General features: G+C 39.2%; 1 protein-coding gene across 1 annotated transcript; it reads left to right on the top strand.

The window, feature by feature from the left end:
* Positions 1 to 2,360: 2,360 nt before the first annotated feature.
* LOC149053428 (uncharacterized) lies at positions 2,361 to 8,556 on the top strand. Its single transcript, XM_089202094.1, has one exon. The coding sequence runs from the start codon at positions 2,679 to 2,681 to the stop codon at positions 8,157 to 8,159; it is 5,481 nt and encodes a 1,826-aa protein (XP_089058220.1). The 5' UTR covers positions 2,361 to 2,678; the 3' UTR covers positions 8,160 to 8,556.
* The last annotated feature ends 9,141 nt before the right edge of the window (positions 8,557 to 17,697 follow it).

Raw genomic sequence — 17,697 nt, 5'->3', positions numbered from 1 at the left:
CAAAACACAGCGTAAGTTACTCAAAGCTGTCGGAGCCAAAGGTTTTTTCGTTTTACAATGAGTCGTTTTTTCGTGCTCTCACGATCAGAGCCAAAGAGCTCGCTCAATCAACAGGATTGTTTCAACCGCAAGTTTATGCCATTCGACCAGACCATGATATAATTATTCATGATTGCGTAATTTGTAAACTGATGATGTTCAAAAGAAGTCCTTGGAGCACCTGTCTCCGTGAGACCAAAGAGTCAATATCATGATCACTGCGTAACGATTTAACAAAACCAAATTCACCACCAAAATCAATCCCTCGACATCTTCTTTTATTAAGGGAATGGCTTAATTGTTAAACGGGTCTAAGTAGCATTTAACGCCTTTGAAAGTACAGGGTATGCAACTCTAAATAAGAGCTGAAGTAGATGTTACATTCGGGTAACAATTATGCCTCCATCTGAATAATATTAGACCGTAGCAAGAGAATTTGAATATAGTGGAGATGGTAATGTTTTGCTCGTCCTTTGCTTCAAAATTACTCGGCTACAGAACTTAATTATAGTGTCGAAAAGCTAGCCTCGCAAAGACGTTTTTGTCCTAATTGATTATTTTCCGTCTTCCGTTCCATTTATTAGCGTGGTATTCCATATGCTTACTAGCTCGATTTCAATGTTACTAATATACCGTCATAAATGTCTCTACCCTGATAACATTTATCACCGTAATGTTATATATTCTACCATAATTATCACTTCACCACTGCAAAAAATGAGGTTTTTGATTATACCATTTGAGACCTTGATTTCGAATCTTATTTTCGACAGCCGTAAATTTACTAACTGTATATATCAAATTGAAAGACGGACGTATTTTATTTTGGGCTTGTTTTGTTTCATTATGCTTTGTTTTGGTTTGCATAAATTTGTCAAAATTTTGAATGGGTAAATATAGACAAAAATTTCGTTCTGAGTGTTTTACAAATGTGGTCTTAACATCTTTTATAATTGGGAAAAGCTTTCTTTCTTTTTTTTCGAATTTCATAACCGTGTGAAGGGCGGAAGGCGATTGATTGCCAAATATCAAAACACAGCGTATGTTCTCCAAAGCTATTAGAGCCGACGGTATTTTTTGTTTCACACTGGGTCGTTTTTTCATGTCGACAACAAAGCCCAACTGTCGCTCACGATCAAAGCCAAAGACCTCGCTCAATCAACAGGATTGGTTTAACCGAACGTTTATGCCATTAGACCAGACCATGATAAAACAATTCATGATTGCGAAATTTGTAAACTGATGATGTTCAAAGGAAGTCCTTGGAGCACCTATCTTCGTAAGACCAAAGGGTCGATATCATGATTATTGTACAGCGATTTAAAAAAAAACAACTGCGCCATCGAAAACAATCCCTCGACGTTTAAGAGAATAGCTGCATTGTTAAAAAGGGTCGCAGTAGCCTTTAAAGCCTTTGAAATATGGGATATGCATTCTTAAAAAGAGCTGTAGCAGATGTTACATTCAGGCAACAATTATGCCACCATCTGAAAATTTTAGACCACCTCAGGTGAATATCAGGAAGATGGCGATGTTTGGTTCGCCCTATGATTTAAAATTACTTGGCTACATAGAACTCAATTGTATTGACTTAAAATTAGCCTCGTAAAGACTTTTTTGTCTCGATTGATTATATTCGGTCTTCTCATCTCATTACCACGGTGGTAACCATTTGCATGCTAACTAGATTCCAATGTTATTGCCGCGATGTAACAGTCTCTAACCTGATATCCGTTATCACCGTAATGTTGCATATCCTACTTAAATTATCACTTCGCTACTGCTTAAAAAAAGATTGTTATTCCATTTCAGTACTTTGATATCGAATCCTATTTTGGACAGCCAAAAATTTGTCAACAATATATATCAATTCGAAAGACGATGTTTTGGCGGGTTTTGTTTTTTTTTTAATCATACTTTGTTTTGGTTTGCATAAAACCTTTCAAATTTTCGAAAGGCTGAAAAAAGACAAAAATTTTGTTCTGGATGTTTTACAAACGTGATATTAACATCTTTATAACTGGGAAAAGCTTTTTAATTTTTTTTTAATTTCACAGCCGTGCAAAGGGCGGAAGGCGATCGATTTTACGAAATATGTAAACACAGCATAAGTTATTCAAAGCTATTGGAACCAGCAGGTTTCTTTTTTGTTTCACACTGAGTCGTTTTTTCATGCAGAGAAAGAAGCCCAACTGTCGCTCACGATCTGAGCCAAAGACCTCACTCAATCAACACTAGGTTTTAGTTTTCTCACAATTTTTAACTTTCTCTCCCCTTTTGTGGAAATCAGCGCAAACAAGCGAGAGTTTTAGGGCGTTTTCATGGACGCCTGTTGAAAACTGGACCGAGAGAGTCACGTGATTTTTGTTTGTTTCTTACCCCCCACGAATTGAACTTTGAACTCTTGACAAAAAAAAAAGAAAAAACTCTTCAACGAAGGAATGTGAATTAGGAATGCGTGAAAAACTGTCCCGTATATTGTTATTCTTACAGTCTTTACTATTATCTTTAGTTGTCCTGTTGTATCCGTTTTATACATTTGGTGCCGAGACCCGGGAATCGAAAACCGGGATTCTACCGCTCTGAAGAACGTCTTGAATGAAATTGTTGTGAATGCGAGCTGGAAGCACGTGGGTGACATGTCGCAGTCGGGGAAGAAGAAATTGAAGAATCTGAGGAAATTTCGCGACGGTCATCGAAAGTTTGTCGAGAAAACTATCGAAGATGCTAAAGGGTTAATCGCTGAAGGTAATCTCGTCGAAGTGAAAAGGCTGAAATTTCTTCGAACCGCTCTTGAAACGAAGTATTCGGAGCTTCAATCGCTCGACCGCGAAATTGTGGATCTGGTGGATGACGTTGAAGTTATTGATACCGAAGTCTGTGAGAGCTGTGAGCTAATGAGCTCCATTCAGGAGTGTATTGTAGAGTTAGAATCTGTTTTGGAAGCTCAAGAAAGTAAGGGAAAGAGCCAGAAATCCCCCTCCGTGGTGCAACCTGTTCCTCCCGAAAGCGCGGGAACTTCTCAAGGTCACGTTTCGAAAGCCTTCACTCATGCAAAGTTACCCAAGCTTGAGCTGAAGAAATTCCACGGAAATCCCATGCATTGGTATCCTTTCTGGGAATCTTTCGAGTCTGCGGTTCACGAGAACCCAAATCTGTCTTCCGTGGATAAATTCAACTATCTGAAATCACTTCTCACTGGCACTGCACAAAGTTCGGTCGCCGGTCTAGCCCTGACGAGTGCTAACTACGAAAAGGCGGTTGATCTACTGAAACAAAGATTCGGAAATCGGCAGATGGTGATCTCTAGCCACATCGAAGTACTCACCAAACTCCCCAAGGTGGAATCGATTGGTGAAGTTAAGAAACTCCGAAGCTTGTACGACACAGTGGAATCTCATGTTCGTGGATTAGAAGGTATGGAAATCTCTTCCGAGATGTATGGTTGTTTCTTAACACCAATAGTTATGCAGAAATTACCGGAGGAATTTCGAATCGCTATCACTCGCAATCTGGAATCGGAGACATGGAATCTGAAAGATATTTTGGTTGAATTTCACAAGGAACTGCAACTGAGAGAACAATGTCTCGTCAAAAACAAAGAGTTCAGATCCTCAAATCAGAGAGGTGAGTTGCCACTTTCTACATCAGCTTTGTACACTGACAGTTCTAAGGATAAGCAGTCTTCTCGTGTTTGGTGTTCATTTTGCAATCAAAACCATCAGAGTTCTAAGTGTAATGTTGTCACAAGTACTGAATCTAGAAAGGAAGTTCTTAAAAGGAAAGGCAAGTGTTTCCTTTGTCTCAAGCAAGGACATTTGGCACGTAACTGTCAAGCTCATATGAAATGTCTTAAATGTCAAGGAGCTCACCATGTAGCAATTTGCGGTGGTTCTCAATCAACCCTGGGTGGGCAAGATCAAGATAATGTGGCCAGTGTATCTACCAGTATGTATGTGGATCAGTCTAGAGGGTCTGTGTTGTTGCAGACGGCAACCGCTGAAGTTGTGCGTCCAGATAATGACACTTCTTCCCTAAGTGTTCGCCTGGTATTTGACTCATGCAGTCAGAGATCTTACATAACTAAGAACCTTAAAGACAGACTGAAGTTACCAGTGATTGGTAGAGAGTCACTTCTGATTAAAACCTTTGGTGAGTCTGATGCCAGATTACGAACATGCGAAATTGCTCAAGTGGGTATCAAAACCATGTGTGATGCAATTGTCTACATACAAGCCTATGTGGTACCAGTCATATGTGGCCCCCTGACCCAACAACCCACAGAGCTCGTTCAGTCTAGCTGTGAACATCTGCACGGCCTCTCTTTAGCCGACAGGTGTGGTAGAGGAGATCTGCCTATCAGCATTCTCATTGGTGCTGATCATTATTGGTCATTGGTCGAAGGAACCATAGTGAGAGGTGCACCGTGGGAGCCTGTTGCCCTTGCCACCAAACTAGGATATGTCCTCTCTGGCCCCACCATGATTATGTCTCACAATGACAATGGTAACACAGTGAATCTTACTGCAACCCATGTTCTGAAAGTGGAAGCGATTGTTGTCAATCGGGATGAAATTGCCTTTGAACTTGGAAAATTCTGGGACTATGAATCACTTGGGATTCGAAATGACAGTTTGCCTCTGTATGACAAATTTGTGAGCAAAGTTGAGTTTACAGAGGGAAGATATCAAGTACAGCTACCCTTCAAGGAAGACCATGAGCTGCTTCCAGATAATTTTGCATTGTGCAAGTCAAGGCTAGTTTCACTGCTGAAGCGTCTGAATTTGAAGCCTGAGGTGTTAGAGCACTATGATGACGTCATCCGAGATCAGGAGAAACAGGGAATCGTGGAACCAGTGGAGCAAGGTACTAATAATGGTGTGGGCAAGGTACATTACCTTCCTCATCATGAAGTGATCCGTGTCGACAAGGACACTACTAAACTGCATATTGTTTATGATGCCAGTGCTCGATCAGGAAGGAACACACCAAGCCTTAATGACTGTCTGTATGCTGGTCCCCCACTGTCTCCTCTCATTTATGACGTCCTCCTGAGGTTCCGGGCTCACAAGGTAGCCCTCATAGGAGACATTGAGAAAGCCTTCTTAAATGTTTCAGTTCACCCAAGAGATCGTGACTATCTTCGTTTCCTGTGGATTGACGATATCACAAGCAGTCGCCCGAAACTCCAAGTGTATCGATTTGCAAGAGTTGCATTTGGTGTCTCCTCAAGTCCCTTCTTATTAAACGCAACAATTCGTCATCATTTATCCTCTGCTGACATTCCCAGAGAGTTTGCTGAGAGAACTCTGAAAAGTTTGTACGTGGATGACTTTGTTAGTGGAGATGATTCCGATAATTCAGTTCTCGAGATGTATGAGAATCTGAAGTCGTCTTTCAAGAATGGAGGCTTCAATATGCGAAAGTGGGTCTCCAACTCCAAAGTCCTGCAGGAAAGAATTGGACAATCTGAAAGTCAGCCTCATCAAGTTTCAAGCAGTTTTGTTAAGGAACACCCGATTCAAGAGGAAGACGAAACTTACTCAAGTTCTCTGTTTGGGACAGCGAAGAACTTCACCACATCAAAACTCAAAGTACTTGGAGTTGGTTGGGACAGGGAGAAAGATTTGTTGCTCTTGGATCTGACCTCTTCACTAGAAACTGACAATGCTTGTCTGGTTACGAAGAGAGCTATTCTTGGTACAACAAGCAAGCTGTATGACCCCTTGGGACTACTGAGTCCAGTCATCATTCCACTGAAGATCATCTTTCAATCTATTTGCAAGACAGGGGTTGGTTGGGATGACCCTGTGGATTCATTTATCCATGAACAGTGGTTAAAGCTTGTTCAAGATGCTAAGAAGGTGGGAGTGGTACAACTGAAGAGACACTACTTCCATGGTTGGTCAAAAGCAGATTTGCAAAGTGTTCAACTCCATGGTTTTGGGGATGCAAGTGAGAAGGCCTATGGAGCAGTTGTGTACTTACGCGTTGAAACAGCCACTGGAACTGTCTTCAGCCAGCTTGTGTCATCAAAAACCAGAGTTGCCCCGATGAATGGAGAAACCATACCTCGACTGGAGTTAGTAGGCGCTCTCATTCTGGCCCGATTAGTCAATACGGTGTTGACAGCATTTGACGGAACATTGAAAGTTGATTCTGTACATTGCTGGTTAGATTCTCAAATTGCTCTGTGGTGGATTTGGGGTGTAAGTAGAGAATTCAAGCAATTCATTCAAAACAGAGTGGTTGAGATCCGTCGACTTACAAAGCCAGCTCAGTGGAATTATTGCCCCACGGAATCCAATCCAGCTGACATCTGTTCGCGTGGGTCAATGACCTCGAAATTGATCACCAATCAGTTGTGGTGGAGTGGCCCTGAGTTTCTTAGGGCTGAGAAGGAGCAGTGGCCAAGTCTCAAAATGAACTCTGTTGAAGTCACAAGTAATGATTCAGATCCTCGCCTAGAACTGAAGAAGGGAAGCTGTAACAACAGCAAGAAGCAGCATGACAGTTCAGTTCTTGTGAACATTGCCTCTGGAGAGGCGACTTCAGAAAATCGGCTAAATCTTGATTGCATCATTCCCTTGGAAAAGTTCAGTAGTCTTCAAAGACTGATGCGAGTCACCGCATATGTTTTGCGATTTGTTTCTAATCTCAAGCAAAGTAAAAGGAAGAAGGAATTGATTAATGGAGAAGTAACGCAAGAAGAGATGAATCAAGCAAGAGAACTTTGGATCAAGGAGGTGCAGAGATCCGTCTACAATGACAAGAACTTTGACCAGGTCAAGGTCTCGTTATCACTGTTCACGGATGACAAGGGAATCTTGAGGTGTGGTGGTCGTCTAGAAAATGCCCCGATTCCATATGATGCTCGTTTTCCGATATTCCTTTCAAGATGTTCACGATTCACGTACCTGGTTATCAATGACTGTCACTTCAAGGTTCTTCACAATGGTGTGAGGGATACACTCACAGAACTAAGATCAAGATTCTGGGTGACGAAAGGGAGGCAAACTGTGAAAACTGCGATCGGAAACTGTTCTGTTTGTAAGAAGTTACAGGGGAGAAGCTATACAGTTCCTCCTCCCCCTCCTCTTCCTGAATTTCGATTGAGTGATGAGTTTGCATTTACACGTGTTGGAGTGGACTTCGCAGGGCCCATATATGTCAAGGATGTATTTGCAAAGAAGGGAGATATGAATAAGGTCTACATAGCTTTGTTCACGTGCGCCGCAACCCGAGCTGTTCATCTTGAACTTGTTCCAAATCTAAGTGCAGAGAGTTTTATCAGAGCCCTTGCTCGCTTTAAAGGAAGAAGAGGAATTCCCGTCTTGATTGTCAGTGACAATGGGAAAACTTTTAAGGATTCAAGAGTGCAGGCCCAGTGTCAGCGTGATGGCACACAGTGGAAGTTCAACGTTGAAGCAGCCCCTTGGTGGGGTGGATTTTTTGAACGGCTGGTAAAATCGGTCAAGTTGAGTTTGAAGAAGTGTATACGAAATGCTCGGTTAAACTATGATGAGCTATCTACTGTCCTTGTGGAAGTCGAAGCGGCCTTGAACTCACGACCCTTGACATATGTCTTCGATGAAATGGAGGAACCATTAGCACCTTCACACCTGATTGTGGGCCGCAGAATTTTGTCAGTACCATCAAAGAGCTCGTCGGATGAAGTTGGCCAAACCGTGGAAACACTAACAAGAAGAGCAAAATTCTTACAGCGAATTCTGGATCACTTCTGGAACCGATGGCGGTCAGAATATCTCACACAACTTAGAGAATACCATCGCTATTCTAAGAGAGCTAACTCTCTCCGTAAAGTACAAGTGGGAGATATTGTGTGTCTACATGACAATAAGATCCCGAGACAGCTGTGGCGCCTTGGAAAGATCGAACGATTACTTCCTGGACGAGATGGTCGAGTTCGAAGTGCAGTAGTAAGAGTTAAGTCTGGTAATTCACCAACTGCAGAATGGAGACGCCCATTGCAGAGGCTCTATCCTTTGGAAGTGAAGTTGGACACTGAAGCTGCCAATCCTATGCCCCAAGCGGCAAATGTTCCTGTTAGAGTAGTGAGGGACGAGGATGTCCCAGTTGTTGTCGTGAATTCTGATTGAGATAGATTTATTAAGTTGACTTTGTCATGTTATGATTTGTGTTCGTAAGATTAATTGAACTCTGAACTCTGAACTTTGATTGATGATATCAATCAACGCGGGGGAGTGTGTTGAAAACTGGACCGAGAGAGTCACGTGATTTTTGTTTGTTTCTTACCCCCCACGAATTGAACTTTGAACTCTTGACAAAAAAAAAAAGAAAAAACTCTTCAACGAAGGAATGTGAATTAGGAATGCGTGAAAAACTGTCCCGTATATTGTTATTCTTACAGTCTTTACTATTATCTTTAGTTGTCCTGTTGTATCCGTTTTATACAACGCCTAAATGATAATTCTTGGTGAATGAAAGATAATTCTAGAAGATACATGAAAGAAAAGTTCGCTCGTAAACGATTCCGTGCCTGCAATGAATTGTTATGAGAAATGGCGAGGGATTTAAAAAAAAAATCGTGTTTATCTCATAAAGTTTTCAAAGAAAAGCTATTGTCATATTCTGGAGGTAAATTGAAATAAACGTAGTATATGAAACACTTCACGGTGATATATATTACTGTCAAATACATCAATCGAGACAGAACAATTCTTAACGAGGCTAGTAATCATCTAATAATTCTGAAACAGACGAATCGCTTCTTATGAACACAATGCAAATTCGAAATTTGAATTTAAACAAATTTTGGCTTTGTGTTTAGCCAGTTAAATTGAATTAAGGCCCACTTAATTGACCAATCATTGCGCACGTACCAACCGAGAGATGTAACGAGTACTCACTCCATATCTACGCGCAACCATGTATTATTTGTTTGTTTTACAGACCCTAGAGACTTGAACTGACAAGAACAGTCGTTTTATCAAAAGGCGAAAGGCGAGTCACGCGTTAGGAACTGATATGCGATACCAAACACATATATGAGGAATTATCGTAATTTACACACTGTGGTAAAGGCTTTTATCCCATAAACTGCGGTGTTATACTGGGATTTCCGGCTCTGAGAAAAGCCGTAACAACACATGTGAAAAAATATCGTATTCTTTCACGTGTGCTGATATAGCCAATCAGCTGCTGACACGTCACTCGCCTTTGGCGCCACTCGCGCCATTTTTCCATTTTTCCAAGAGAAATTTCATATTTACGCGAACCCATTTATTATTCTCTATTTCTCAGGGTCGGAAATCAGCAGTTTATATAATGGTAATAATTATTTTGTATTCAAAATAAAAACAGCGAGCACAGCATTTCTGGTCTGTAATGACCCTAATATAATGACTTTAGACGTAATGAACAAATTATAGTGACGCAATCATTCCAGATATTTAATTAAATTTTATAATTTTGCCATAAAACAGAATCGTCTCGCCGAGACGTTTTACAAGATAAGCTTATTCGACGACACATTTTAATCAACACATTTCTTTTTTATTGGAACGTGACCTGCACATATTGAACTGAAAAGCGTGTCTCGGATTTTTGTTTTAGCGTCCCGTTATTTTTAACGTAGCTTTTAGGTAGCGCTTTTGCGCAAAGTTTTCAATGTAGACGCTATACCTCGAGGAAGATGATAAAAATATAAAATCAGGTACATGCTTTTCGGTTTCGTTATATTTCCGACGTTATATCCAAATTTCACAAAAATGGATCTAATATCAGCCAAGCAACACGATTTTTTTAACGTTTTTTCAAGAACACTTGAGAGACAATTTGTCGAGAACGAAAGATAATTCCAAAACGAGACTACCAAGAGAAGTTTGTCTCTAAGTGTTCTCGTTCGCAAAATGGTACACCGCATTCGCAATCACCTTTTCGAAGTAAATGGCGAGGGATTCTAGCGTGGTTCACAGCGCCTCCCATCTTCGGATTTCTAGTGATAATAGTTGAGAAATTCGTATCGACACCAAGAGTAAAACACATTTCAAGCTTTTCGTGCGATTTTAGAAAACCATATTTTGTAAATGTTGACGACAAGTAAACCACTTAGGGTTCTAAAGGTATCGTGAACTCGACATATTTGAGACTCGTACAGCTCTCTTCAAGGGGAGCTCGGGAGAGTTTGACTAATTCAGCTCGAGAGGATGGAATATTGTTAAGGTAAAATTAGATATACGGCAATATATTATTGTTAGTCCACTTCGCTGCTAAGTACTGATGATACACGTTCGCGTGACAACTGTCATTAGCCTTCAGTCGTGGTCACAACTAACAAGCGCATGAAAGATAAATTTCGGTGAAAACACTTTTTTTAAATTCTATATGTGGGTCGTGCCTCAGTTATTCTCAAGGCAAATCAGCTACGCCCTCAGTAAAAAGTGCATTGTTACAGACCGATTCTGTTTTTATAATCTAGAATGGCGAACTTGCTTGACCTTGTAAGTCTAACAGTCAGTTGTTTGCATGTTTAACCCCTTCAGCACAGACGTCCCGTCTCCTGTCACGTCACATCTCCTAATCTCGTTCCATTTAAATCTTCCTCTTAAGCTTTTTCCTTTAGGGCTATTCATCCTAAATATTTACCGCTGTCATTTTATTATCATCATTGTTATCAAAACTTTTGTAGTCTCGCTAATAGCTTTCCCTGAAGTACTGTAAATTCCTTACACTCAGACTTTTAAAGTCAGTGTTATAGAATGTAAGCAAGGATGTGGAATGAGGGGTTTTTGATGCAAGCCTTTGTAACTGATAGCTTAAACAAACTTCTTGCTTTTCTAGACTTTCACTTCACAGCTACCACCACGAATTCCGTTGCTAAATAAGCTACGTTCATTTATGCCATTACGTGCCGCTCTCGCCAAGAGCGGTCCTCTCTACTTCCCGTCGGAAAAAAAGTTTTCTTTAACTTTTTGCCTATGTAAAGGGTTAGGGCATTTGTTTCAAAAATAGTTTAGTTGTTCTCCAATTCTCGTTTTTTGCGTCGCCTCGCTAGACCACCCGAGTGGGCAGCGATCGAAAGTATAAATTTCCCAGATTTATTCTATCTTGCTACAAGTTACAAAATGTACTCAGTTAGCTCAAAGTCAAAATATGGAAACTTCACCTGAAATATTTTTCATACCAGCGTGATTAGAGGAACCCTTCTCTTCGACTTTAATTTGCATATCAAAAATTCGCCGATTTATACGAAAGAATTCTCAAAACGCAGGCGATAATTGGGCTAAAAAAGCATATCAGTGCATGGTTTATACACCAACAAGGTATATCTCTAACTTTCATCCACCAACATCTTAAAAACAACGCAAACCGTGTGTTTGCTCAATTGCGCTCGTGCCAAAGATAATTTGCATAATTCTGAAAATTGACCAAGATCTCCATCTGACTGTTCAAATTTCGTTTTTTATCTTCTGCGTTGAGGATTTTAGGTTTTCATTACAACTGAACGGAGAATAAATGCTGAGTTCTCCCAAAATGTTGCGTAAACGTGATCGGTCGTAACGCTTGCGCACTTACGTGACTTACAAAGTAAACAAAGGTAATCGGAAGGCTCCTTCTCGTTAATTTTCGTTGAAATACAGGTCATGAACTACGCACAACGTGGAGAAGATCAAAGTTTGGTGCTCTTGTCATTACAGACATATCGCTTGGCTTAAAAGGACACACAAACAAGTTAAAATACGCTAAAGTGTTATTTACAAAATGACACGCATCGGATGTAAGAAAATCCATCTACCGTGACATTAACATCATTATTAAGGCAACAGCTCATCACATGGCTATTACTTCAAGATGATCATACAATCTATTAAAAACAGCAGAAGGAGTTCAGGAAGAAGAAATGAGAGGAGCGGAAACTGTATTTGAAGGAATCGCTGAGACTAGAGATATTTCCTTAGTGAGTTATCCCGGTCGCATCGTATGTCTCTTGATTTACTGTCGGTCACGCTAAGGCTCAAAGAAATTAGTTGGTTCCCTTACTTGACAGGGATTGTAAAATAACAGACAAATTAAATTTTACGAAAAAAAAATTCAAAAAATTCAGATAACGTTTTTGTCTTTATCTCATAAAGTTTTAAAGTTTTCAAAGAAAAGCTTTTCTCACTTTCTCGTTGCAAAGATAACGGAATTGGATTAGAGTCACAGTAGAAATTGTAATATCATGGAGGTAAATTGAAATCAACTTAGTAAATGAAACACTTCAAGGTGATATAACTGTCAAATACATCAACACTGATTCCGGACATTTAATTCAATTTATAATTTTTTACCATGAAACAGAATGAGAACTTATTCTTTTTCGCCGAGACGTTTTACAAGATAAGCTTATTTGACGACACATTTTAATCAACACGTTTCTTTTTTATCGGAACGTGATCTACACATATTGAACTGGGAAGCGTGTCTCGGATTTTTTTCTTTAGCGCCTCGTTATTTTTAATCATTTTTTAAACTTTTAAATAGCGCTTTTGAGCAAAGTTTCCATGTAGACGCTATTTCTCGAGGAAGAAGATAAAAATCGAAAATCCGGGACATCTCTTTAGGGTCCATTATATTTCCAACTTTATCTCCAAATTTCACGAAAATTGACGTAATTTCAAACTCTTCAAAGATTACAACTCAAGCCAAGACACTTAACCAGAAAATGCCCTTCGCTCGTTCAGCATCGAAGTCTTGTTTGGTCTCACAGTATTTTATCCTTCTCCCCTTCTATGAAAATCAGCGCAAACAAGTAACACGTTTTTTTTTTAACGTTTCCTCAAGGACACCTGAGTCACAATTTGTCGAGAGCGAAAGATAATTCCAAAGAGAGACATCCAAGAGAAGTTCGTCTTTAAGTGTTCTCGTTCGAATAAAATGGTACGCCGCATTCCCAATAACCTTTTCGAAGTAAATGGCGAGGGATTTTAGCGGGGTTCGCATTCTATTAAAGATAATTAATAAATTCGTATCGACACCAAGAGTAAAACACATTCCGAGCTCTTCGTACGATTTTAGCAAACCATATTTTCTAAATGTTGACAACAAGTTATTTGGCAAAATAAGTTTTATTTTGAAATTATATTTTAGCCCCAAAAGCCGCCTAGGGCTCCATAGGTACCGTGAACTCGACATATTTGAGACACGACGTTTTCTTTAAAGGGAGATCAAGAGGAAGGTGTATTGTTAGGGTAAAATTAGATATGCGGCCGTATGTTACTATTAGTCCACGTCGTTGCTCAGTAATGATGCCACACGTTCGTGTGACAACCATTGTTAGCCTTCAGCATGGTCGTGGTGACAGCCAACAAGCGTATGAAAGATAAAATTCGGCGAAAACACTTTTCTTAAAAATTCTGTGTGTGGGTCGTGCCTTCCGTTGCTTAATAAGCCATGCTCATTTATTTAATTAAATAAAACCTTCATTCGTTGTAGGAAAATCCATCAGCCGTGACCAACGGCATTATTATTGAGGCAACAGTTTATTTTATTGTTATTGCTTCAAGATGATCATATAGTCTATTAAATACAAGAGATAGAGTTCAGGAAGAAGAAACAAGAGAAGCAAGAGAGTATTTGAAGGAATCGCTGAGACGAGAGATATTTCCATATCATAAATTATCACGGACGCATCCTATGTCTTATATTACTGTCGGTCGTGCTAAGGGTAAAAGAAATCGATTGGTTCCTTAACTTGGCAGGGATTGTAAATAACAGACAAATTAAATTTCACGAGATAACTAAGCACGTACTGTTCGTGGCATTTAGAGATTATATAAGTGGAGTCATTTTATATTAAACTTTAGTCTGTTGGCGAAGGTGATATTGTAGACTGAGCAAACTCGTAAATCAAAGTCAGAGAAGAGATATGTCCACAACACGCTTGCTATTAGTGACCTTGTTGCTAGCGTTACTTACTACCTACTGTTTAGCTTCACCACATTCTCTGGGATCGAAAATGAACAAACGTGAGTGCGTACCTAATTTTTTTTACAATGTTGACAATCTAAAGGTTTGTAATTGTAACACTTAAATTTATCGTGGTCGAAAATTTTAGATTGCCTAATTATTGTTTGTTCTTTGCTGTTTTGCTGTAATGTCTATTCATTCCTGATCTATTTATAATTACTCGGTCATATTTGATCCTAACTTAAAGCATTACTGTTTCTTAGAGAAATTTGTCACACGGTTAGAATGTTACTCCGTAATACGCGATGTATAAATGTCACTGTTTTGCTTACAATAGAACAAGTTACTATACCCCCTTTATAAACAAAATACTACAGTCAGAGACAAAAAAAAAAATTAAAAGACAGAAACGTTCCTATTGAAACAGGAAGTTGCGTCACGAAGGCAACCTTAAACATGATTCAATGTTCTACCAGAGACATCGCAATTAAAGTCTTTCAATATTGTTTAATTAGTGTTTGCCGTCATATTTTTCACTTTTTTTTGAATAGTATTTTGTTACCTAATTTCACCGCGTATCCTTTGATAGTCGTTCGATAGACTTGTCAATCTCTTTCACATTTCTCTCAAATGGACACTTCGTCTGCCAACTCCATTCAATTTGTCATCAGAAGCTTGGTTGAATTTCAGGTGAAGTTAAGATCAATAAAAACGACGCAAACTTTTTTCTAAACAAGAAGAGGCACGGTCGGGGATTGACTGAAGAATGCGACGAGGGCTGTGACTACGAAGAAAGAGAAGAAGTAAAGGAAAATGAGAGGGGCAACAGTTGGTGGAGATAGGTAATTATTGCACAAATTCTTCTTTTGAATTCAAATTAGACTTTTCGTAATCCCCTATTCAACGTGTAACTTTGAGAATAGATTGCCAATGTTCATCATCTTTATCTTTTTTATAGCATGATATGATTATTGTCATTATCATGCTGTTTAAAAATACAGTAATGATAATAACAATACCAACAAAAATGATAATGATAATGGTAGTAAATAATAGTAATAAATAATATTATAATGATAATAAAAATAATAATTATAACAGTTCAAGTACTAATAATGTTATCGCTATCATCGTTATTGCCAAGGTATATCCTTATAAAGTTTCTCAACCTATTGAATTGCAGATAAGAGGAGAACCTTTAACTTATCAATGTGGACCAGTAGAAGCTGTATAGTTGAACAAAAATGTATTGGTGGAAGACCATTTGTAATAAAAGTGTCCCAAAAAAAAGCTAAAAACAAATTAATACATAAAAAAGCAACGTCATGACAGGAATTTGTTCTTTGACTGTTGCAGGCGGATTAGAGGCCTTCGATAATCTCGTTTATGGTTTTTGCGAAGGATAATTTTTAAGTGCGTGGAGAGTTTTTCGGGAGAGTGGGCATGACTGATTCACGCCTTTTTCGAATTACACCAACATCACATATAAATGAAAATGGTTGTACCATTGAAAATTAAAGTTAAAGTGGTCTTATTTTCGATACAAGAAAAGGAGATTTTGAAAGTTGAGGATCGAACCACAAATGCCAACGTAATCTCGCATAAACTGATCGATCTCCCTCTTCGTTGCTAAAATGCTAAGTCGAAAATAGCTCCTTTTCATTTTTATCCAGTCCTAGCAGGTTTAATAATTGAGCTTCGGCGAAAGACCCTCAGAGCAACTGGTAGAAATACCTTGCTTTTTCGTTATGCACTTCTTTCAAACACCGCAATTCTGCTTTTGAAATAACACTGCACTTGTCTTCGCCAACAGATTGTGACGGGGAAGTACAGAAAACTGTCTGAAAGGGTTCAATCATAAGAATATCACTGAGCCTTAAGTAGGTATTAGGCAAATTTCATCGTAACACAACAAAAATCCTCCATACACCCCCCCCCCTCCCCCTTTACAGAGGCGATCAATAAAGCCGGTCTGAGGGGCCAAAGAGGAGAGGCTGATGTTCTGTATGAACCGATTTAAATTAAGCGAGCCAGTAAAATGCTAGAGGCTGAGAAAACGATAAATGTATTCAAGAGATACCTGCAAAAACCTTTCTTAGTTGTGAGTGACTCAAACGACCTTAAAACTTGTCCTTCGGCTCATATCTTCTCTGGATATATATAAGCTCATTCAGGTGGCATCATGCTATCAGATTTGTCCCGACTGTGGCATCCCTGTGAATTGACATGTGCAATAATGGCATAACGCCTATAGAAAATACAAGAATTTTTTTCCTTTTTTTTGCTATATGTTTTACAAGCGCCTCGTACCTTTCTATATACCCGAAAGCATAACCACCGATTATTTCCATGAGGCCCTTTCAGCGGCAGAAAGCATTTCAAACAAACCTGATTTAATTTCACATTGATTGTTAGAAATTTCTTGTGGACAACGACAGTCGAAGCTCGCAGGTTAAGCTCTTTAAACTGCCTTTTCTACATGAAACTTCTTCGATAATTCAGATAACGTTTTTGTCAGTCGTCTCTTGGGTCAAATAAAAATAACGCTGGACACGAATTTGCAAGACGCTTTGTTAACAGAGCGGCCCGCCATTAGTTAGAGCGCTATTGTTAACTCTTTCGCACTTTGGGATTTACTTGACGCATCCAACCGTTTGATTGACAGCAGCTGAAATCTGCAAAGAGACTCAAGTATTCCCAGAGCTAAATCTGTTGACCAATCACAGCCGACTAGTTCTGGACCTGCAAATTGTTATGCCGCGCGTTGATAAATTGGTCGCTGTAAGTACATGTCGCGAAAAACAACAGTATTCTGGGCGACGAGGCAAAAATCTTTCTCGCAGTCGTTGACAAACAAACAAAAAAGTAGACAAGTTCACTTTAGGAAAGTGCATATTCGAACTACGGATTGCGGGGTAATGGTGTGTAAACCCAATGGACATCCAAAGGTTTGTCACGAAACATTTTTCAACTGACAAACTGTCGTTTGTCGGGGAACTGGCAAGTTTGGGCACGTATTTTTCTTTAACAGCTACTAAATTATTCTGTGGAACTTCGCTGATCCACTTCGCTTTGTTTCTTTGTCAGAAATTTCTTGCTTAAAGCAATGGCTTTGCGTTAAAGTAACGCAGCTTTCAAAATTGAAAAAAATATAGCTGATAAACGTCATCTACGAAAAAATCTTTTCTAATACAATCGTGAACCTGTGTGGCAATTTTTTTCCAAAAATCCTTTCACGCAAACGCACACATAGCTATTTTGCTCGTAATGTGGTAAGCAAGTCGCACTGTAAAGGTTATAACTATTTGTATCCAAAACAAAAACAGCGAGCACAGCATTTCTGGTCCATGATGAATTTAATATAACTTCTTATATTTGATGAACAAATTATGGTTAAGTAATCATTACACTCTTGAAACCAAAGATAGCCTCGGGTAAAGTCCTTCTCTATCTCAAGCAATATCCACCATTAAAATAATCTAATGAAAAAATTGGCGAAAATACTTTGAAACAAAGAAAAACGCGAGACGAGAATTCGATTAAAGAAAATATAGTGATGTACCCACTTTTTGAACTGAAAATTAAGTATCACAACATATCATTTATTAGTGGTTCAAAACTGTCGATCTCATCGATCTCGCCATTTTTCATGATCAAAATCACTTCACAGTCTGTAATGGTGTTCAAACGGTGAGCTATAGTGATAACAGTGGAATCCTTCAATTT

This window comes from Pocillopora damicornis, chromosome 1 (assembly GCF_964200805.1).
Source record: "Pocillopora damicornis chromosome 1, jaPocDami1.2, whole genome shotgun sequence".
Classification (NCBI taxonomy): domain Eukaryota; kingdom Metazoa; phylum Cnidaria; class Anthozoa; order Scleractinia; family Pocilloporidae; genus Pocillopora; species Pocillopora damicornis.
The sequence above is the reverse complement of the archived record's forward strand: the minus strand, read 5'-3'. Positions and strand labels throughout refer to the sequence as shown.